The sequence below is a fragment of the Amphiura filiformis genome, chromosome 8 (genome assembly GCF_039555335.1).
Source record: "Amphiura filiformis chromosome 8, Afil_fr2py, whole genome shotgun sequence".
NCBI lineage: Eukaryota > Metazoa > Echinodermata > Ophiuroidea > Amphilepidida > Amphiuridae > Amphiura > Amphiura filiformis.
This window is the reverse complement of record NC_092635.1, coordinates 36,998,404-37,023,239: the sequence shown is the minus strand read 5'-3', so window position 1 is coordinate 37,023,239 and position 24,836 is coordinate 36,998,404. Positions and strand designations below refer to the sequence as shown.

The window sequence follows — 24,836 nt, the reverse complement described above, 5'->3', positions numbered from 1 at the left end:
TATGAACAGACCTTTAGTATGCCTAATAAGGACATTCAGAAATTTTGAGTTCAAAAATGTTTGTGTAAATTTTTGTTGTATGGAGTTTAGAGTTCCGAAATATGATTTTGGATGTCATATGAATCATATTGTCATTTAACATTCAGTTGACAACCACACAAAATCTGTGAATTTGCCTTTAAAACTTGTTTTCTCAATTTAACAGACATAGATCCATTACCTTGGCAATGAGTATCCGACTCCTGGAAGAATCCTTCACTGCAGTATTCCACACATCGACTCTGCTCTAGTAGTTTACCCTGTCGACAAGATGTGCATCCCTGACCATCACATGACTTACATTCAGGAGGACATTGCACTGAAAATTTAACAACAAACAGATCATCATTATTCATTGAACACTTAAGAGCACAGTGTATTTAAACTGGGATATACTAGATTTACAAATGTTGCCCTAGCAAACTTTGTCTCAAAAGTGGATCACAGGGTAATATGTTCAACAATATATTGCGCATTCTATTGTTTGAAAGTCACATTGTCTTTAATCATGTTTCTTTCTTCCCTTCTTTATGTTCATAGATCACTTGCTTCCCAATAAGAAAATATCTAAGCCATATACCTAATAATATACCTAAAACTGTAAAAGTGCATGGAAATTTCCACACAAATAATTTATTAAATTTCATGTTTTTTCAGGTACCTTACATCTACCAGTACACAAAGGGAACATAATCATGTGTTCTTATATCCGTTTTAGCTGCTGGGAATGCAATAAGCACAAAAATAAATATTGCACAAACATGTCAATATTTTTGGTATCGGTACATATATATATAGATAGATATATAAATAAATATATTGACCCATTGTTGGTTGCATGTATCCCTACCTGCAATACAGTCTGGACAACACTGTCCTCCTATAGCTACAGGAACTGTCCCTACAGAACAAGGTGGACAATTGACCCTATAACAGTCTATGTCCCCTGATTTGCAGGAACATGTTGTACATTGGTCTGGCTCCCAATCTTCCCCATCCTACAGATAAAGATTCAACATTCAAAATGATTAAAGAAGCAATCACTATGGACCACAATGGCCTCATCCAAATGACATAGTTCAATAACCTCAATTAAACAATCATAGTGCAAAATTTGACTCAAGTTGCAGGCAGGGACGGATTTAAGCAGTGGCCCGGTGGCCCGGGGCCAGTGGATTTTGCTTCGGGCCAGTAAACTTCCAACAACACTGGCCCGGCGGGCCACTAGATTTTTGAGCCAACACATTATGAGACAAGATGTAATCAGTCATGGACATTATTTACACAGTTTCTGCTCCGCCTGTCACCTGTAATTTATATCTTTATTCAATGATTTTTCATAGGCCTATATTTATATTCTTATTATTGCATTGCTAGCAAGTTGGAAATATACCGCTTTTTACGCCGATAGTAGGCCTACGTAGCCTACTACTTCTAAGCTCTTTCGTGCTTTATCTGATGATGATAGCGATACCACAAATACCGCATATTTGGAACTAAAAAAGGCAGGACCAGTGGCGTAACTACCCCGGGCGCCACCCTTAATTAGGAGGCGCCAAATTGACCAATTCAGCATTGCATCTGCCCCAAGCGATGACAGTCAAAATTTTCGCGCGCTTCGGATGCATTTCAGGACAAAATCAATTCAAAGAACATTTTAAGACCGATATTCAACATCTAGTAACCAAAATTAATATAATTAGTGTATAGACCTTATTGTCCAAATTTGCACGCGCTCCGCACGCAATTGTTTCAAGAATGGGGGAGCACTATGTATCCTTAGCCCCTGTGCTACGCCACTGCCGCGTCTAAGATATCCTTGGGTGGGTGGGGGGTGGGGGTAGGGGCGCCAATTTCGTGATATAATACACATTTTTATGGCATATGATTAAAATTGATATAGATTTTTCCCTAAAACACCAAGAAAAAAATTAGGGTTTTTTTTTTGCAGTAGAATATATTGAAAAAGCTGGGCCAGTAAATTTATTGCAGGGCCACTAGATCTGCCATTTCACTGGCCCAGAGGGCCAGTAGAAAACTGAAACCTAAGTCTGTCCCTGGTTGCAGGATATGAGTTTTTGTACCCAAATTTTCAGAGGTCATTCAATGAATACACAAATATATTGGGGTTAAAGAACTGTGCCCTGATTAGATGAGCATGTTGTGGATCCTCAACATTTTATTTGTGATAATTCTCATCAAATAATTGAGATTTTCTTCAAAATTCTAAACAGGATAACACAAATACACAAACCAAAAATCTCGATATACTTCACATAACCATTTCAATATTGGTGATATCCTTAATTATAATACACCAAATGGCTTCAAAATACCCCGTAAATAGGATGTGTGCAATGATGCGGTTATATACCCAAGTGTAAGTGAGTGACATATATATTTCCAGTGATTGTGTGCAAATCCGATATTTCATGTGCAAATTAAGCAAACCAAATGTGTGTAGGCCCATTCCATGTCAACTCCAGGGATGTGCACGCAGAAACCTCTTCAATTTTTTCTTTTTCTGTGTGGTGGTAGATATTGATAGAAAGTAAATCGAAAATTTGAGCAACTCATGGAGAATGCAAACATTACTGATGTGTTTGAAGCCATCGAGTCCCAAAGCATTAATTTGAAATGTTGTCAAGCGTAAATATCTTCAACATACCTGAAGTTGATGTTGGAGGTCCATAAATGTATGACATTGGTTTTAGGGGGGTCAAATGTAAAAATGTACAATCTGGGGTTTATTTGTGTAGAATTCAAATCAGCATCAGAAAATATTCTAACTCCTTTACTTTAAAAATAAGAGCCCTCAAAATGTCAACCGTCCAAAGGACTCAACTTTGAAGTCAAAAAATGGACAGTAAAATTATTTTTACTTTACAGTTTTTTGCCAAAGTGGTCCTGGATGGAGGACATTTTGACTCTATATCTTTTAAATAAAGGAGCCTATTAGAATATTTCTAGCTGACAGATTTGAATTCTACCAAATAAACCCCAATTGAATACATATTTTTGTACAGTTGTGACCCCCTGAAAACCAATATCAGGCATTTTGACCTCCAACATCAACTTCAGGTATGTTGAAAATATGTCCTTGGACAACATTTTTACGCTGATGGCCCACATCTAAGGTTTGCATTTCAAATTGATGTCCACATGCGAAATCAAAATGTGTACAAAATGGAGTATGAAGCTCACATTTTCGGAATTTTACTTTCATCAATATCTACCACCACACAGAAAAAGAGGAGTTAAAAATTGAAGAGGTGCTACTTTTCAAAGTTGTAAATGGTTCCCTTTGCACATCCCTGGAGTTGACATGGAATGGGTCTGTAGTCATTTTATAGATTACAAAAATGGTGCTATTAGGAAAACAGCTAAAAGGTACTGATTTAATGTTCTGTCATCAGCAATGAATGCACAAGTTTTGACCAATCAAATAGATTACATTTTTGCTTCTTAAAAGAGACAGTCAACCTTATTGGTCAATTTCAAGCCATTCATTGCCAACAATCAGATTATAAAACCATAATGTACAGGGTGGATAAAGAGTATCATGTGGGAAGTGAACTCACTTGTGCAATTTTAACAGAAAATTGAAATAAAATACATAGTGTTGAAGTCAATATGCAAGATAAGAAATTCAATCTTCAAAACTTGTGTGGAGAATTTTAGTTTGTACACAAGTGTTGTGTTGTGCGAAACAAGAAAATTACATCTTCAAAATTTGTAAAGAATTGTTAGTTTGTGCGCAAATGTTGTGTTGTGCAAAAGAAGTAATAACTTGCTATATAATCTGTGTTTTAAAAATGCCAAAAGAAATAGCAATTATCTTTTTACAATATAGGTTTATTATCAAAGGAGATCATACAAACACTGTTTAACACTCTAATTGTAACACATTCTAAACTGTTTGTTTACTTGCTTGGTTGTTTGTTTGTATGTTTGTTTGTTAGGTTAATTTGACTGAATATATGAAGTAATTAGACAATTATTAAGAGCTGCCCCATATAGATATAGTCAGCCGCTGCAGCAATAATTATACTTTTATGAGCCATTTATAGGGGAAATATGAGGTAACAAATACTTAAATGAACCTGATGAAATGATTGCATGAACCACGGTATATTTACACAGGATTGCAATATGACAGTAAATTCAATGCGATAATTAAACATACCCAGCATGGAGAGAATATGATATGGTAGTACCATGCGGAACTCTGCGATATTTTAATGTTCTTGCAGGAAGTGCATGTTACAAACATCTAATGTTTAGGATTCTCAATTTCACAAGTTGGAAGTGAACTCATGAATAACATGTGCCTTCACTATGGACCACAATAGCCTCACCCCAATGGCGTAGTCCAATAACCTCAATTACATAATCATAGTGCAAAATTTGACCTCAAGTTGCAGGGTATGAGTTTTTGTACCCAAATTTTCAGAGGTCATTCAATAAATATACAAATGTATTGGGGTTCAATAACTGAGCCCTGATAGATGGGCATGTCATGGATCCTAGTGTCCGATTGTAACAAGTTTAAAGCAAAGTTGTAACATATCAATGCAACAAAGCTTCAATGCCTTGTTATATAGTAGTAGTTACATCTATTTGGAGGTCACATGTTTTACTCCCAATCAGATCAAGTAATTGCTTTCTATATTTAGCCGGCACATGGAAAACATTTTTTTAATATAATGGGAAGTTTTTATTTTGCTTACGGAAGATCTGAAATGTAATTCAAAATTGGTAACATATGATATGCAAAAAAAACCACAAAAACAATAATCATTCAAATAAACTAAAGATGATGGATGACAAACCAAATCCAAATTGCAGATTCTAATATAAATACAGCTAAATGTTAGTCTACCTTATACACTACAAACTTCCAAATTCTGAACATAAGACTGATTTCAACCGCAAAACGATTTTGTTCGCCATTTTTCTGCCTATATACAATTTCTTTTCTGTGCAAAAACAGTAAGACTTGGTAACCAGATCAGGCCCATTTACTTAATATACCAATCAAAATACTATTTTGTACCACAGAAGGTTTTCTGTCTTGTAATTCAAAATGTGGAAATCTGTAATGCATTCATACCAACATATATACTATATACTCTATCACCAACACTACTACTACAAACCCAACACCACAAAGCCACCTATAGCTCAATTACCCACACGTAGGAGTGGGGATTTTTGGTTCAATTGAATGGGGGGAACTCACGCTATAAACCTGGCAATCGTGACTCGGAAACAAGATGCATGGCAACTGTCAACGTAACGGGGGTCAGGAAGTGAGGAAAAACATGCACAGTCATAAAAGTCAAATTTAAGGTTAGAAATGCTACAATATTTTAACAATTAATTCAGTATTTTTAATAAGCCATGCAATATAGTATATATCAGGCTACCTAAGCCCACCATAACCTCATTCCCAGAGTGTGTGACCCTAACACTAGGGTCGAGTGCATTGTGTATACTGCGTTATTGGGTACTGAATCTCATGATATGAGTCGACCCAGAAGCTGTCAGAAGCGACTAATTTGACAGTGACAATACCTTTCCAGTCCAGGTAGACACTAAATTTGGAATATCCTCAAACAAGAACGAGTATCGTTCCTAGAATGTCAATGGATCACATATTTATCGTTCAAAAATTGGATTAATCAGAGTTGTACATGATTGATTTTAAATATCAAAAGCATTTCATTTATTTACTTGATACCAACTCAAATTTGCGAAGAAACTGCTGCAAATTCAGCAGTTTGGAATAGCATTCAACTGAATTGGTTTTAGCTCAAGTGGTACCATACATTTACCTCTACTCTGAATGTATTGCTAGAACTACTAAGCTATCTCTACAGTAGAAACTTGTTAACAAAATAATCTGTAAACATAAAAAAACTTGCTAACATAAAATGTTCTAAGGTCGCAGGCATAAACCTTTATACATTATTATAATATTCTTGGTAACACTAACTAAAATCCGAGGCTCTGACAATTCTCTGTTAACAAGGTTCCACTGTAGTTAATACAAAAACTACTATGAATGATATTTATCCCCCTGAGCACTACTTGCCGATTTAACATTGCCTCTGATTGGTCAATTACAAGATATTTTCACTTTAATCACCAATCAGAATGGAGCTTTGCAAATAATTCACCCTAATTTTTTTGTGTGGGGAAATTATTCTAACAATGTTGCTGATTGGGCCAATTGATAATGAAAACTTCTTTTTGGCCAATCGGCAGGTAGTTCTCATGGGGTTATACTACAGTTATCAAATTACAACAGAAAATGAACTAAAATGGTTTACTGTACATTGATTTCTGTATTACATGACATTTCATAGGAAAAAATAGTTTAAGATTGAGAAGTATCAACTATCTACTTGAATTGAAAACAATGCAGATCTAGCTACTGAAGTAATTACATTTAACACATGACTTCATTAGTAAAAACAAATTGTGATTGCAGGTGACACCCCAGAGAATGTATCTTACCCTTCCCATAATCCTTTGCAACATGATGCATCACCTCATTTCATCAAGTGACACTCCTATTACTTTGTACAGGTTCCCTTTGTTTTCATTTTGAGAATCGAGTGGTCAAACATGGGTCGATAGTCAAGAAATAAACATATTTTGCCAGATCTGGATGTGCTCTGTTCATTGAGGCACATTTTGTCACTATCAACCCATGTTGCACTAGATAGCAAATCAGTACAGGAAATTAAAAATGGGAGAAATGCATTATGGGAAGTCTAAGATATCTTCTCTGGTAATCCAAACTGCACAATGTGGTCCAATCTTCTCCTACAAAATGTTCAATTTCGGAAGAATTTGCAAAGGTAACTCTTTTAAGTCAAATTATTTAAAAAACGTCTTCAAAATTTTTTTAATATGCATTCTTTTAGTCAAAATCTTGAAATTTCTTAGCTGCATGCATGCATCAGATCACATCATGTGTTAAATGCTAAAACTTTACTGCGGGATAGACTAGTAAAAAAAACTACAGAACTTTATCTACAAAATTTGTGCAAGAAAAATGAGTTGAATTGTGCTTCTGCCGTAAGAAATTACGACTTCCCTTATCTATTCAGACAGGATAGATGAAAGATGACGGATAAATCTTTCTGAAAATGTCATTTCCTTCTGAAACGATCTAATGATATTAACCCCCTGAGCACTACCTGCCGATCTAACATTGCCTCTGATTGGTTAATTACATGATATCTTAATATATTATATTAATATATTTAATCACCAATCAGAATGGAGTTTTGCAAATGATTCACCCCAATTTTTTTGTATGGTGAAATTATTCTAACAATGTTGCTGATTGGTCCAATTGATAATGGTAACTTCTTTTTGGCCAATCGGCAGGTCGTTTTCATAGGGTTAATAGGGTTATGTTCACATATCTATAAAGTCAACCTACAATGATACAAATTCAGTCCATGATTTTCTCTGTCTGTAGCGTCTGTTTCTAATCAAACCAATAGGGAGATCCATGCTTGATTTCCTGAGACTGATTACATTAGAGATATTTTATGATATTTTAATCGTTTGTGTAAGTTATGACTTACCGTGTACGTGATTCTGTTTTGTATACAGTAACCAGATGGTTGACTACATTCCGGACAACATCGACCTTCTTTATGTATCAATGTTTCACCCTAGAAAAAGAGTTGAGAAATGAAATCAATAGTAAACTATGGCATAAATGACAGAATAAAACATTCATTCACCAATGCAAGAGTCCAATGTGCCTGGAGTTGACCTATAGAACTCGATACTAATGTTCTAATAATTCAGCATGTTAACAAATCTTTCATTTTGTCATATCTTCTCAAAATTTGAAAGAGAAAAGTCATCATTTATTTTAGCGCTTATGTCATCATTCACGAAATTGTTGACTTTCCATTTCATTGACAGGAATTATATAAATAAACAAAAATTTTCACCAGGTTTGCCGTCGCAAATAATAAAGGAGACAAGCAGAAAAAGTGACCTGCCCGGGAATCGCACCCAGGACCTCAGGTTTACAAGACATGTGCCTCTAACCACTTGGCCACAAGAGCTTCATGATTAGGCTGGTTGAAATTTGAATGTATAAGTGGTCACTAAAACTTATCTCCCCCGCAAATAGCCCATAGTAGCTAGGGCCGTATATGCGAGAAATAAATTGGCAATTTATTTTGGAAAAATGATGTCAGGGTCACCAGGACTTCTTTCCTGTCAAATGTGCTCTCACCCATTACATATGAGCCATCAGGTTTGATATAAATGGAATATTTCTCTTATGCTGGTTTCATACTTTCCTGCCGCTTGCCGCTTTGCCACTCTGAAGATGATTTTACTTAACTGCGCAGTTGCACCAGAATCGCTAGCGGTGACCAGCGGCAAGCCGATATATCGATCAATCCACCGCTTTGCCGCGGTGGCAGCACCGCTGGGAGTTGAATTCAAATCAACTCGGAGCGGTGTCGCTCTGACATATGAGAACAAAATACGATTTTGGAGCGGTGCTGAGCGGCAAGAATGGCTTTCAGAGTCAAGTTCAAGCGGCATGATGAAGCGTCACGCCGCACGCAGCAAGCGGCATAAAGTATGAAACCAGCATAAGACCAGGTTGAGGGGTGTTACAGGTGGCTTATCCCAGCCATCCTGGTCATATTCTACGCATTTCCTCTTGTTTCCTGAGTTTTATGTGTCTCCTTTATTACATTCAGTCAAATTGAAAAAGATGTGGCATCCTGTTAGCTTGATGTATTTCAAAGTGCACATTTATTTCCGTATTTAAGGTTTGTATTGATTGAGCTTAATTCCAGAATGATTTCTGCTTTACACATTAACAGGCTGGTCTATGCTTTACGCTTAACAGCCTGTTAACATTTGGCACATCAAATTTTGATCTGTATTACAATTTGTTTGTTCACATATTTGTTTGTGTGTATGTTTGTTTATTCTGATCATTTGTAATAATTACCTCTCTGCAGGTTAGTCTGTCGCACTCAGCTGTATAGCACTGCACACTGCCTTCAAGACACATACAAAATTCACAGGCAGAGGCGTTCCAGACGTCGCCGTGAAATCTCGTTCTACCTTGGTCAATGCAGGGCGCTGGGTAGGAAAAAAGCGGAATTCAAGTGAATAAAACAATAGGGTACATAAATGGATTCTTTTGACTAAACCCTTCCTTGAATTAATCAGCAAAATGATTATTTAGCAAAATGATTATTTTACCATGAACTATGAAATATGATGTGTCAATGAATCATACAATGCAATCCACAAGTAACATGTTGATGCGATCTTTTTAGTATAAATAAACTTTCTTATTTGTCCGCATGTAGAGCTGAGATTTTTTTCATTTGAAGTATAATACTGTTAAGGTTCGCCTAATGGTGATATGGGGCTCCCTTGACATAACTGGAATTTTAGACACAAACTAAAAGTGCCCTTCCATAAAATTCCTACCAGCAAATAAGGCATGGACCCTTAATTCTTGTTGGGATTTTCAGAAGGAGCTCTCTATTTGTACATGAATTTACCCTAAGACAAAGGAGCCCAGGTGCACCATTAGGTGAATCTTTACGGTGTAGAGGTTAGTAAAATATTGTAGATATTGATGCATGTAGTCCACTTCATGGCCAGTAATGATCTTAGGAAGCCATGAAACATGCTTCTAACATGTTTGGTGATATTTGTGAAGTTATCATTTTGCAGGGTGTTTGTTCAACCTGCTGTGTCATATGCAAGAATGAGATGTCTTTGGTTTTTACCTTGAACTGATATACATTCAGGACAGCAATTGCCTTCTCTTGCTATTGGCCTTTCATTCTGCAAAAATAAAATAAAATAATAAATATCAATGAAACAATCATGGTCACATTAAAAGGAAAATGTTGGCAAGCGATGTAGACTCATCAAGAAAATCACATTTACAAAGACATACGGCAGCTCTGCTAGCCATCATCCCTGGTAGAAGCAAGATCCAACAGCAGAATTTGTAAGTATTAGCATGAAAGTTCTATATAAAAATTGTAGGCTTATATAAGTTTTCCCCTCCCTTTAGGATCGATGGGATGGTCTTAGAGGTGATTTGTACCTGTTCATCCCAGTCTTTTTAAAATCCAATATCAAAAGCAGAAGCTAAGGCTATTTTTGCAAACATTTTCTTTACAGTAAACATCATAAGAATTCCTTCTTTTACCCAATATTTTTGTTCTTTCTTTCTTTGCATAAAGTTACCCTAATTCATTTAGATGCTCTCCTTTTCTTTGTGTGTAAAATTTGACAAACTTTCAATAATTCTTTAAATTTCTGGAAAGAGTCAGTACAATATTTTTGAAGAATTAAAGAGATTTTTCATCAAAATTTTATTCTGTTATTTATTTATTCATACTTATAACAAGTGGTTTAAGCCAGGCAAAGCCCAATAGTGCTCAGAGGCTACTAAATATTATTGATGTCATACTGCAAGTATCAAGCTCAAATCAAAACCAGGTAATATAATAATACATGTTATAAAAAACAACAACAAATAATGCAAATTCATAGGCCTGTGCATGACAGTACAGCAGGTACAAATAAACAAAACTTGATTGAATTGATTGAATCATAACACCATAGGAAGGAAGAAACCAATTGATTAGTTACAAAGCCATATTGATGAGTAAACACTGAAAACACCCCATAAAATGAATTTAAACGTAATCATTTTCGCTATATAACTGATTCAGTATAAAATGCATTCAAAACAGTCAAAATAGGGAAGTGATTTATTTAGTACAATTTTGATTAAGCGATACCCTCCTATAAATCAATCACTGCGGAATAAAATAGTAAAGCTTTCTGATTACGATCCTGGCACATGTAAATTGCTAGTTTTACAGTAATATATAAACTGTGTTAATCTTGATAACCATCTTGACTGTAAAAACAGGTAAACATGCAATTTCTTCTAGACTTGTAGTAATTTGCTTTGATTGTAAGGGAAAGGTTATGGGATCAATGGTAAGCTTGGTTATAAGCAATCTTGCAGGCTATGCTACTACAACCAATTTGCTGGTAAGCTTACTGTAAATTACACATAAACAGTGTACTATTTGGCAGCATTTAAAGGAAGGTGACCTGATATATGTGGAAAATCAAATTCTTTAACATAAAATGTTATCCCTTTGAAGCGTTCATGCAACAAGAATATGTAAATGTTTTTTGTAAATGTGACTAATTCCTTAGAAATATATGAGCTTTCACCTGATACCAAAATCTGCATTTTGATGGGGTAAGGTGGGCGATGAGGCTGTCAATCAGGTTACCCACCTTTAATGCAACTCTCATCATCCAACACAGAGGAGACCTGCTTACAAGTAGGCTAAATATTGCCAAAGGTCTGACGAATTAGTTTTCAGTGCAATAATACTGTAAAATCTACTTATTTTTTTGGTTATTGTAGTGACTATGCAAAAGTGTGATATAATCCATCCAATATAAAGATTTTATAAGTCAGTAAGCGTACACATAAAATTACACTAAATCTCAAGAACTTTTCCATGTCATGTTTGCCTATCGTTTTCCTCCACAGAGTAACAGAAGTTTAAATGCCTGGCAGCAAGTCTAGGATTTTCCACCAGGTCATTGGAAACAAGTGACTCCATTCCAATTAGTCTTCGCCTAAAAATACCCTTTTCTCTGTGGTATCAGAACATTCTTCTACAGGGCATAAATGAGGGCTAGTCAATACACTGAAGAACCCTGTTCTCAAAGGATTGAGAACTGCAAGTCATGATATGTGATACAATCTCTGTATCTTATGAGCTTCTTTTAAGGTTAATAAAAGATCTTAATTCTTTTCCGAGATGACTATTGATTACAAGAGTGATTTCAAGGTAGTGGGTTTGGATTTATGTAAGCTGGGTACGCTGAAGTGTAAATCATTTGGGAGATCTTCCCAAGTTTGAGCACCCACATACAGAGGGGAAATTCCTCTGTTCAATTTCTGTATAAAAATTAATGTTAAATATAGATGCATTGTGTCAAGACTATTATGTACAAATCTTTGTGACTCAGACATGTCAAATTTCATTCCATTTAAGCGCATGGGCACATAGGTGACAATCCAACATAGTGTTTTCATCCAGTATGTTACACATAGGGATCTAGAGAGTCCTTAAAGTCTTTGGTTGAAGTGGATAAACATGGAAATGTACGTAAAGCATGTCTTATTTACTTTACAGCTGAATGCATTTCACTTGTCACTCCATCTTAGGAATCAAAAGCAATATATCCTTGCATTGAATTTGACGACTTGTAAGGAGCTTGGGAATCAACGATGGCAAGCAAAATCTTCAAGAAATCCTACCTAATACTAAATGCCTACTCAATGTATGAGTTACATGTCATTGTAAACAGGGGCACTGATGGTCAGTTCTGGCTAGCCATCAAGATAAGCCATCCTTAAGCTTCTGTAAGTCTTGAGTCATCCTTAAGTCATTTAATGAAAACTTTTGTCTTACAAGTGTCCATTAACACCAATTACTCTGATGTCTACTGCAGGGGACAGGTGTGCTCTTTACGAAACAAACTTGTGACAAATTTGACCACTTGAATATTTGTACTTTTGATAACAATGGTATAATGATTATGAAAGCAGACCCAAACCAGTAGCTAGTGACTCATATTTTGGGGGATAAAAAATCATGGGGAGTCCAGGAACCTGTTAAGTTGTTTTGGCATTTGAAGAGGAATTTTGCATTTCCAAATAAAGAATTATACATATAAAAGTGTGGGGAATATTGCTATCTTCGTGTGTGCTGATCTTCAAGAGTTTTTTCCAGCCCTGCTTATCCAGATGTCAAATACTTTCATCACATATTTTTATTTCGGATGTTTCCTCTCAAAATCCACAAATGACATCATTGCATAACTTTGGAAGCTGTAATACTGAATCATATGGGTTGAAAGGAAGCAATCATGTTCCATATCTTGGCTTCCCATTAATTGGCCATATGGTAATTCCTTGTGTCAATTCTTTTCTTCTGCAAATTGTATGGTTACTTTTATTAAGGGAAGATTTCAGAGTGAATGGTACAGGTTATGCTCTGATTTGGGGGTTTAGGGTTTGTGGTATGGGCCAGATTAGGTAAATTAATAAAGTTAGTATTACAGTGAGGGTTAAGGGTTAGTCTTGGACTTAAAAGTTAGTGGTACAGACTATTACAGACTATTTGCGAACAGCCAAAGTCACCATGCTTTGTATGCTGTGAATTCTCACATATTCATGAGAGCAGATCATTCGCTCGTGTGTGTCTAACAATCATGCCAACGTTGTGCACTTCGCATATATGCGTTAGAGCATTGTGTGTCTTTTTATTTATGTGTGTGAAAGACCATAAAAATATGCGGCATGTGTGTAGCAGTTCTTTTCTCGCACTTCAAGTTCAAGGAACGATCGGCCCTTATTATAGGATGATGCTGGGACTTTACTTGTTGCGAACAGTCTCTAGTAGTCTGTGGTTGATGGATAAAACAAGGACAAAACTGGATGACACTGGTCACATGACACTCACCTGTTGGCAAACTAAATTATCTAGACATCGTTCTTGCGTGCATTCCACTATGCCACTATAGCATTTACAATAAGTACAGGGATCTTGCTGCCACTGGTGACCATTCTAGTAAAAATAAGGATGAAAAGAGTATAGAAATAAGAGCATATCTGTCGAGTGTCATTATATTTACTCAACAAAGATTATGAATGAATGCTACAATGTAAACTTATGCAAAATACACGAGCTTTCAGTAGAGAGATTTGCAATAAAGTGCATCCCGAGTTCCTCTACTGGTTTAAGTCAGTTTGACCAAAATTTCTGTCACTGCATATCCTGAATCAACCCGTAGCGTGCACCGCACAGGAACACATACTGTATACTCTGCTGATAATGTGCGTGGATGCTAATGGACACAAAGCTAGCACCCCACATAATTGTATTGTGGGAAGGAATTTTGGTCAACCTGACTTCAGATAGCGACACCAAGAATCCACATATTGACATTTTTTACACATCCCAGAATCCTTTGCAATTGATGCAAATTGCATGTAACTGGCAGCAACAATGTGTGCATTGGCATGGTGCATTCTGGGTGTTAACTGCAAAGGCTTTTAGGATTTTCCAAGAAGGACTATTGAGTTCTCAATGTACATATATGTTAGTATTTTTAGTGTAATATTTACATTCATGTGAGGCTATTGCAAAAATATGCATAACCTTGAAAATAACTGCTTGAATACAAGCTTCTGAATCAACACCAGGATACCCTTTACATGAAAACAGATATGTATAACCATCCCATATTATCATGCAACATTCACTTGGCATATCAGCTGTTTATCTGTGTAACATATCCTCTCTAGTGATGATGAATGTATGACTTGGCTACGAGTATGATACAGTCCCTTTAGCATTGGGAATCTATCAAGATTATGACATTACTAAAACATTGGAACACTCTCCCTGGTCCCTACCCTCCCCTTGTCTGTATCAATGTCAAATCATGTCACATTAATCACGCGTATGATGTCATCATTAATGGGAAATGTTACAAGATGAGCTGTATCACTTCTTTTTCTGGCATGACTGGCCATTTTTGTTTGAAAGTGTCACAATAATTGTAAACTCCATTTAATCTCCTTTTTCATTTCAAGATGCTAGATACTCCGTGTGGATAAGGTTTCAAGGAAATTAGACATATATACAGCTACCATTTCTCCTACTACTCTTCAATTTTGTTTGTTTTAAAACTAATGTTGGGAACATGTGACACTTTCCAGTGATACTTTCCAGCCTTATGTTGCCTTCTCATGTTTAAATATTCATGTATTGACACAACTGCAGAATTGGGCTATTCGAAATGAATTCCATATTCCCTTGGAAGGTGGAAGGCATCAACAAAAGTCACAAGTCCAGTTGGAAAATAATTATGACAGCAAAGCTCAAATAATGACCTATTTTCCAACAGGAGGGTATGAAGGTATGGAAGGCATACTGTAGTTTTGCTAGGTATATTATTTCCAATGTGTTACAAAAACATATCGGGTAGTTGGGGTACTGCAGTATACCTTCCATAACCGCATACCCTTCTGCTGGAAAATAGCTCATTATTTGAGCTTTGCTGTCATAATTGCAGCTCTGTCTCCATTCTATTTCTGCTGATCTGTCTACCTGTCTGTCTGTACCTGTAATAGTGCATTTGGCTCCCTGGGGAGAGAGTGACGTCAGTATGTGCTCCAATGCGCACAATATTAAATCATGCACATTGTCTCGAAGAACTGGCGTGCTTACACGCACAACCAAAAAGGTACGTCTGTACACATGCAAAGTAACTCTGAGATCACTCTCTCAAGGAAGTCAAATGGACAATAATACCTCAAGTTCGGTAGTGACATACGTGCGTATTTCACAAGCTGCAGTATTGAATCGCACACAAAGTTAATCACATAGAGAGTACACGCACGCGTTTGTCAGCATGCTTGTGGTGCAACTGCGAAAAAGCACTGACGTCACTACCAAACTTAAAGCAAACCAATGTATATATTCTGTTCATATACCCAATTAGTTGGTTCTAACACTTACAGGATACAAATTACCATCCACCTCACAGGACCTGCCTACGCAGTGAGGACAGCATTGACCAGGGAGTACCGCTACTTCTTCATGTTGTCCACAGAATAATGCAGGACAGTCCGCCACATAACACTGTGTTGTGCCGTCCTCGCAGAGACATTTGGTACATTTGACTGGTGACCATTCTTCACCATCTTTGTATGTTGTGCCATGATATATACATGACCCTGTCAGTGGAAACGAGAAATGTAGCAAATGTTAGTCGACATTTTGACTCACTATATCATGATAATAGGGTAGACATATAAAACATTGATCAAATCAGAATGACAAACAAGGGCATTTTATCGTTGGTTGATCCAACTAACATATAGTTTGATCAGCTTGTAATCGGTGGGAATTGTTAGGCTTTTACCACTACACCGAAAAGTAGACAGATGTTAACCTCTCTGGTCTATTTTTTTTTGTGTTCAAGAAAATATACAAAGTATATGACTTCAATTAATAATTTGTAAGATGTCACAAGACAATTCTCCAAATAAAATATAGGCCTAATTCGCAATGTTATAAGGCCTGTCGATTAGCAGCTGATCACACTATACATCTTGTATTATTTCTATTCACATACATTATTAAAAGTAAAATGTTGAAAAGAGCTGCTTAATTCATCATGTTGGTGATGTTAGTTAAACTGATGTGGACCACATAGTATTAAATGTTCTAGAAATTGGAGATAAAAACAGAACTCCACCATGATAGCTTTAACATCACTTCTTAAACAGCTGTCGTTTTTCCTTTAATTTCATTGGTTCTTGCCCATGTTATTTGAGACAATAAGAGTACAGGTGTGTGTGCTGCTGAGTTTTTCCACACAAAAATAATCTCCAGTTATATCAGACAATTCAGACACCACAACTGGGTCTCAAAACAGTACTTTTATTTTCTAACTAAGGAGTTCACATGGTATACTCACGTCCACCACGTATACAAGATGGACAGCATTCCCCTTCCAGTTGTTGCTGGTATTCCCCGGATTGACATCTAATAATTGGACAGGTTTCATTTCTACAAGTGATGATGGCATTATTACAATAGCAATGTGTACAAGGTGATGAATTCCATGCTGTGTTATGCTGTAAAGTACAAAAAACAACAACATTGAAATAAAGTTAAAATAGAAAACTTTATTATGGTTGCACTTTACTTTAATGGCCAGCAAATGAGTGATTGGTAATTAACAAAATTGATACACACATTGGCGTACGCAGGGGGGGGGGGGTTACGGGTGGGAAACACCCCCCTTGGATCTGTCAAAAAAAAATTAAAATGGGGGGAGAAAAGGCAAAGAAAGAGAGAGAGACAGAGAGAGAGAGAGAGATAGAGAGAGGGAGAGAGAGAGAGAGAGGGGGGAATGGGAAGAGGAGGAGATGAGCAAGGCATATAGGACATATTATTACATAACTACCCGCCCACACAAATTTATCTCACCCCTAGGCCTATACCCGGTATTGACCGGAAAGCGACGTAGCTGTGCGTAAATGTGTCAATACATCAGTGTTAACACCCCCCCCACATCATTACACCTTTACCCTGGTAACTTACGTACGTAAAGGTTTTAATTGTTAATTGACATGGATATAGGGCCTTATGATGTTAAAACCAACACCTCTCCACATCACACCCCACACTCTACCCCCGGACCCTACCCCGGCAGCAACATACGTAAAGGTTTTAATTGTGCAAATTGAGTTCGGGCCCTTTTTTCTGTTTGAAGCAATGATTTAAATAGTGTAAAAATTATGCACCAAATGGCTTCAATCGGACCTTCATTTTGCAAAATTTTCGAACTTCTGCAGGAGGCAAAACTCATGTTCACGAAAGGCTTCATGTACCGTTATTTCACCAATTTTCGGCTTTTTCAAACTAAAATTTTACACACTAATCATGCTAATAGTCCCAAAATGATCCACCAAATCGCTTCAATTAGGTCTTCATTTTGCAAAGGTTTTTAATTCAGAGGGGGCACATCCCCCTCAGACACCCCCTGCACAGTGGATAAACAAGCAGCCATTTTTGATTCTCAGTGCTTTAGATATTTACCAATTTGTGTTTAACACAATTTATAGGCCTACAACTGAAGAAAAACTTGTTCACGAAAGGCTTCATGGACCGTCATTTCACAAATTTTCGGCTTTTTCAATTTAAAATTTTACACACTAATAGTGTCAAAATTGTCCACCAAATCGCTTCAATTAGGTCTTCATTTTCCAAAAGTTTCTAATTCTGAGGGGCACATCCCCCCTCAGACTCCCCTGCGTCGGCAAGAAGGCGCTTGACGGGATGACACGCTTCTGTGCCATTTCTTTATTTTAGTATTTTTATCATCACACCCCCTTGAAATATTCCTGCGTACGCGCATGGATACACATCTATCTTGCTAAGCTAAATGTGAAATCCTCCACTTCATTGAACAAAAAATGGCCATTGTTAACCCCAATTTATTCAGCTTGCTGACTATTTGAAGTAAGAGAAAAAACTTCAAAGATTGCACAAAACGTGAATCTGCAACCTGGAACCTTCTTACACTACTGATCAAGATCAACACTCAACCATGTCCTGGATCCAGATAACAGCTCGCCTAACAAAACCCATCTTCCTAGTCTTTAAGCACTTTTTAAAATGTAATATTCTTCAAGCTTTAGGATCTTATCTAATCTCCACCATGTGGCTGTCCCTGGGAACTCTTCTGTAGTCTGGACAAGGTCCTGTAACTCTTCTGTACAGCTTGCAATAGGTCTGGAAGTAGTGGTTTATCCAGAAACACACTACTTGGAAGAAATTTTAGCATTTGGAGGGAATTTTTTCCTTACTAAATAAACAAAAGCCTACAAAATTGCAAGAAATATTGCATAATTTGGATTATATTCCCAGGAAGTTACAGGTTCTTGCAAGGCATGTCATGATTGATTTTGTTATGTGTTTCATCCATGAAGTATTTCAAATGGTTGCAGTGGGCAGAAGCAAAATATATGTCACTTCTCCTCAATGGGAATTGCAAATCTCAGATCAATATTTATAATAACATGAACCTTATCATTTTACTTTCTCTACATATCATGTCTTTCCTCACAAAGGTTAATGGTCATTTAAATCCAAAGTCACAGCCAAATTGCTTTCAAAATGGCATTCAACATTTTTGCCACGCATTCTATACATTATGACAACATGTTTATTTCATAAATTATAATCAACTCCTTTGAGTTGGTGTGGAGTGATTCTCTTTGGAATTGGAATAAAGCTCCTAAAAGTTTGAACATTGGAAGCCAAATACTCACAATGCTGGTATGCAATAATATAATTTTTGTATAGGGCCTGCTTCAACACAAAAGAACTTGAAATAAGTATTCTTCAACACAAAAGAACTTGAAATAAGTGACATGGATAACAATGAACCATACGAAGCCTTGAGGACTATGGTACCATTTTTGTCAAGTACAACCTATAAGCCTTGTACAGTGTTGTAAGGATGCGATCTTTGCCTTGATTTGTGTCATACAGTGTTCGAATTTAGGAAAAATAAATGGTTGTCCCACGGACAACCAGATTACAATTTCTGGTTGTCTGTCTAAGTTTTTGGTTGTCCGTAGGCCTACAAATGTGACTTTTGGCTAGATTTATGGTTGTCCGGCGGACAACCGAATCAGTATTTTTGGTTGTCCGGTGACTTTTTTAGTTGTCCCGGGCAACCGGACAACCAAAATTTCGAACGCTGGTGTCATACTACCACCTCTTACAAGACACCTTACAAGTTTACCCATTCACACAACAATATACCTCTTGGCTCCATGCTTCTTTAAAGCAAGCCAATCTCTTGTCTACGGCATAGTTCAGTGATTTGTATAGGAATCCACAAGTTGTCAACTGATACTGTGTGTTTTGGGTATCAAATTCATTCCCCAATACCTAAAATCAACGCCAAGATTTGCAGCAACTGGCTACTGTTGTTACAAACTTTGCCATTGTTATGAGACTAATTTAGCCTAGAGGTTACTGAACACCTACACGATTTGTTCAAGTTTACTTTTAATTTCCTCTGACATCCTTGCTCTGGAACCATGAAAATGATACTGTTTCTATATCCGCAGGTTCTACACAAAGCCAATAGTCCCAAAGTTGGCCTTTTTAGCTGAATATTCTGTTATTTTCTTTCTCATCCCGAGGTATGAATCTTTGTCATGAATGGTGGACATTACACACCTGTAACAATGGCTCAATTGACCATACCAAATTTGGTCTAATTTGGGTCAAAATTGAGTAAATTAACTAAATGGGTCAAGGCAGGCTTATATTGTATTTTCTATACAGTCACAAGAAACAATGTACACTGAACTAAGAAAATCTCTAGGAAGCTTCATTGAAACTGCAATATTCTGGTTCACTTAACCAATTTAGGAAATGCAAGTTGGGTGTTAGCTAGAATTACATAGATTACAGTTGTATATTGCCTGTGGTACTGGTACTCTGCAAATGCTATACACTTGCAATTTGATTTATAAGTTAAGCGACTCAACTTGCACATGACTAAGCTCAAGTTAAAGCTATGGGATGCTTCATTACTATAAAAGAGCATGTATCTTATATTTAATACCAAATGAATGAACCATTTGAAAGATCAAATTGTCCCATTTGCATCAACAGCAGCGCCATGGGGACATAGGGCAGGGGGAAAATTCCCCCAGTCAGATCTCCCCCCTCCAGCTGCCCTTTATAAACACAAAAAAGCATCTGACAATATATGATTTTCAGGCCCGTACACAAGATTTCATTTGGGGGTGCTGACTTTTTTCCCAAAATTCGAACGTTTTTGTTCAAAAAAGCATAAAAAACCTGTATTTTTGTATACTTTTCCAATTTTTTTTGGGGGGGGGTGGTGCACCCCCTGCATACAGGTCTGATGATTTTCATGTCAATTTAGTGGAAATTTCATGGTTTTTGACCCCCCCTTTATACACAAAGATGCATTCTTCTCACATCAAATGGTATATATGTTGTAAAGTGGATTTTCTTTATGCAAATTGCCATACTACTTCACAAATTTGAAGCCGAAGGCACATGGCCATGCTATATTATTATTTCACTAGTTTGCTTCAGGTTGAAAGGGAAGTAGTCAAGGCAATTTGAATTAGACCATAGACATAGGGTCTATAATTAGACAAACAAAAGCCTGAGGAAAAGTAAATTGCAGTAAAACATTGGCCAAAATTTGGTGACAACTGTAAAGTCTGTCTGCTCCAAATCGAAGAAGAGTTTTAATAATGACACAAAAGTCGTCTGCTATTCTAGGTGTCAATGGCCATGATCTAGTTTATTTTGCTTTAGGGGAAGGTTCCGGCGGTATGGTCAGTCATGTTGACTGAAAGTTACATCCCTCCCCTGTGTAGATCTAGGTGTCAGTGGCCTTATGCGGCCTACGGCATGATATGATACTGTTAACTTTGGAAATTAAACCTTATTATTCTGATGATGAGAGCTACAAATAGAGACTGTCACCTAGTAATTGGGTTTTTGCAGATGTTCAAATACAAGTGCAATATGACTATAATTTAATAATAACAAACAGTGGTTGTGAAACTTGTTAGAACAACTTTTAATTTACGTATCTATTGGCATGTGAAAAATAATCCATGCTTCTTGTCATCTCTCCTAAAGGTAATCAAGTTGAAGTTTAACATATCTGGGTACTAACCTGTATATACCTCTACATTACAATTCAAAGGAGAGAAAAGTAAGATGTGGTGTGCCTCAAGGGTCAATTCAAGGACCACCATACTATAACTTTATATGATAAACAACATAAAATTGCATTATGTTTGTGAACTCTTTGCAACTTTTTGATGGGGCAATGAGACCTACAATGCCGGATTTAGATGAATGTGGATAGCAAAGTTTTGTGAATTAAGGCCCTTGATTCAACTGACCCAGTTGTAAGGAGTGAAACTGTCCCCCAAGGATCAATTCTAGGACCAGAATTGTATTCATATATACAAACCAACTTACCCCTACAATTTCTCCTTCATATTCACATGATCCCACACTGGTTGCACAGTCTGGACAACATTTATTTGGTGCTATTCTTAATTTTTCCCCCTGCAAAACAAAAACGAAAAACAAAAGCGATAATCTACAATGATTATAATACAAAAATAATTTACACAATATGACATAGTACATAAAAGATTTGAAAGTGAGGCTAGTAGGTTCAATTCAAGGTCTTTCTCAACCTCAATCACCTCTGGAACTTGAAAACATGTCTAACACTGTAAGAATAATACTATTACTACTATTCTCATTTCTGTCTGTCACCAATTTCTATTTATGTATCATATTGTTCCATTGTTTTTGTTGTTTATCTTCCTGTTATCCAACCACCAGCACTAATTCCTTTCTGAAAACCCAAACAGTTGGGTTTAGTCGCCCTATTCAGACAGGTGTAAAACCTCTTAGAGTTGGGCGACTATCACTTTTTTCCTAGTCGACAGCAAATAGTCACGACTACAACTATAGTCGCGACTATCTGTGGACTGAAAAATCAGGTGAAAGATTGGTGCAAATTTACGATAACAAGTTAACAACACCAATTCAATGATGATTTATGGATTTTATGAGTATTTCTTGGTTAATGTTACTATTGGTAAGACAATGATTAACGTTTTTATCACATTTTCGCAGTTTATATGTTAGTATTTGGTTGGTTTTGGTGCGGATATCTGGCACTTTTAACACAATTTTTAACATAAAAATATAGTTGTGTCAGTCGACTTTGGGTTTTCAATAGTCGTAGTCGCGACTACCAGTAATAGTCGGGACTAACGACTATTGGCGACTTAGTAGCCCAAGCCTAAAAACTTCCCCAAGTGATTAAACCTGAAAGTAACAAAATGTAATTCCTATGCTGTACACTATTCTAACCAACCATCCTCATTATTATGTCATGCGACTCCAAAAATAGCTTATGACCAATATTTACATGATATGCAAACTCTGACCAATATTTATATGACATGCAAGCTCTGAGCATGTTAGCATGGGATGAATCTCTTTAGTTTCTTCTGGGTTCACTATCAGGCTTATTCACTAGCTGAACCAGTAGCTGTAACCCAGTGGCTGAACTCACTACATTCATAGGAAATTTGGGTGATATTGGCCCTCTCCTTTATCCATGTGGAAGGCTGAACCTCAGAGGGAAACTGAGACGATCAGGATCCTTGGGATCAGGATCTTTGGTGATTCAGCCAGGGGAAAACTGATTTGGGGAAGACCTGAAGTGCTTTTCCATGGCTTGAAACAGTGGCCCTAAAACACTTTTCACATGGAGAAATAAAGTCAAACTATGTGGTAAATTAAATATGAGAAAGGTTTTGACTTGTGTTAAAAACCTTTCTCACTTTTCACATGATTTGAACCTCTGAATTTATCTGCAACTTCCCGCCTCCAATGTGGAAGTGGTTTTAATAGTGTGAAGTTGACTTTGTTGTGTTTATACAGACATGAAAACCACAACAGGTTCAACAGTTCCTACTTGTAATCCCATAGATCATGTATCAATGTAAAATCAAAGTTAACTATTTTCTGTTTGCAACAAACACTCACTATTATACAGCCCTATTGATGGAAACGTCTCTCAAACTCTCATAATTTGGGGCTTCCAAATTTTGTGATTTGACAAGTTTTATTTTCCCACATCTGCATTATCATGAAGAACTAAATATTATTTATGCTTGTCACAACTTTCATTTGTTTTCATACCTTCAAACCTGAGATTTAATACACTTTTAGTACAAAATGCACATAGCAACTCAAATTTACATTTAGTCATTAGCCATTTGGAAAAGGAAAGGGAAATGACAAAAGACTGACTTGTGTCAAAACCTCAGCTTGAGTGCATTTTATAAACAAACACACATTGAACACAAAACTGTCCAGTGGCGTAGTAAGGACTTCTTCGGAGGGGAGGGGTAAAGGGGAGCAAGACAGCTTTCAAGGGGCAATATTTGACGAAAATGGTCAAAAATGGGCAAAAAGTACAAAAAGACCTAACAAACAACCTTAAATATCAGGGCAGCCAGCATCACAAAGTGGAGGGGGGAAAAGAGGGAGAAGACTTCTCACAGAGGGGGCAGCTGCACCCCCTTGGCTACACCACTGGAACTGACACATTCCCTTGCCCCCAGCATCCAAAAGGGAGGAGGGGTGGGCAAGACTTCTCACAGAGGGGGCAGCTGCACCCCCTTGGCTACACCACTGGAACTGACACGCACCCTGCCCCCCCCCAGATTGATGCCAATGGCACTTTGTACCTCAACTTGTGAAGGAACTGAGCAAGTGCTAAGTGGTTATAACCAGCACTTTACTACAATGTAAGCTGGAACAAATTAGAAATTAACCAATAATAACAACAACAATAAACAAACTAACAATGACAATAAAACCTAAAACAGTTTGAGATTGAATAAAAAAATATGACAAAACATTTGAAAAGAGGCAAAATTGGGTTGAAAATCGATGTCAAATTGTTTGGAAAGAACAGAAGTAGGTCGTTATATTGTCTATGTCAAATAGCATTAACAACATAGTCAATTGAATGTTGTTTTATATCATTAATGTTCTTGGTGGGATGTTGTTCCCACCATGACGTTGAGTTTCGATACCAGTGATAGGCATAATGCTGTTCAATGTGCATTCAAACAATGTCTCATCAGGTGGCTTAAAGGATCTAATTGGGTATTAGACATGGATGCTCTAAAGCCTTACACCTGTTGCAAGAGTATGGGGAGTGCAAGGGTGACTCTAAGGTGGACCCTTCTTACTAAATAAAAAAGAACGGGACTCTTCACTCTTTACATGTAAGTCTTCAATTGGCACCTCACAGTGAGAATGGAAATAACAGCTATTTTAACACAAGACCTGTCTACTGGAGGAGGGAGTGATAATTTGAAAGATGATTCCCAGGCAGATTCCTGTGAATCTGGTCCCACAATTACCCCCTTCACAAGATACTAAATGGAAATAATTTAATAATGATGATGCAAATCTTGCATGGAGTTTGAACAGCCTAGCGGGTATTTGAAATATGGGGGAACATGTCCA

At 36.9% G+C, this 24,836-nt stretch overlaps 1 protein-coding gene across 1 annotated transcript in view; it reads right to left on the bottom strand.

Annotated features, from left to right (window-relative positions):
- The window catches only part of LOC140158994 (extracellular matrix organizing protein FRAS1-like), a 233,186-nt gene that overhangs the window by 79,299 nt on the left and 129,051 nt on the right, over positions 1 to 24,836 (bottom strand). The window contains exons 4-12 of the mRNA XM_072182295.1: positions 21,747 to 21,836; positions 16,663 to 16,822; positions 15,699 to 15,916; positions 13,635 to 13,739; positions 9,846 to 9,903; positions 9,050 to 9,183; positions 7,647 to 7,736; positions 890 to 1,037; positions 221 to 358 (exon numbers count right to left, since the gene is read on the bottom strand). Of these exons, the coding sequence (XP_072038396.1) occupies positions 221 to 358; positions 890 to 1,037; positions 7,647 to 7,736; positions 9,050 to 9,183; positions 9,846 to 9,903; positions 13,635 to 13,739; positions 15,699 to 15,916; positions 16,663 to 16,822; positions 21,747 to 21,836 (1,141 nt within the window). The remainder of the gene's footprint in view (positions 1 to 220; positions 359 to 889; positions 1,038 to 7,646; positions 7,737 to 9,049; positions 9,184 to 9,845; positions 9,904 to 13,634; positions 13,740 to 15,698; positions 15,917 to 16,662; positions 16,823 to 21,746; positions 21,837 to 24,836) is intronic.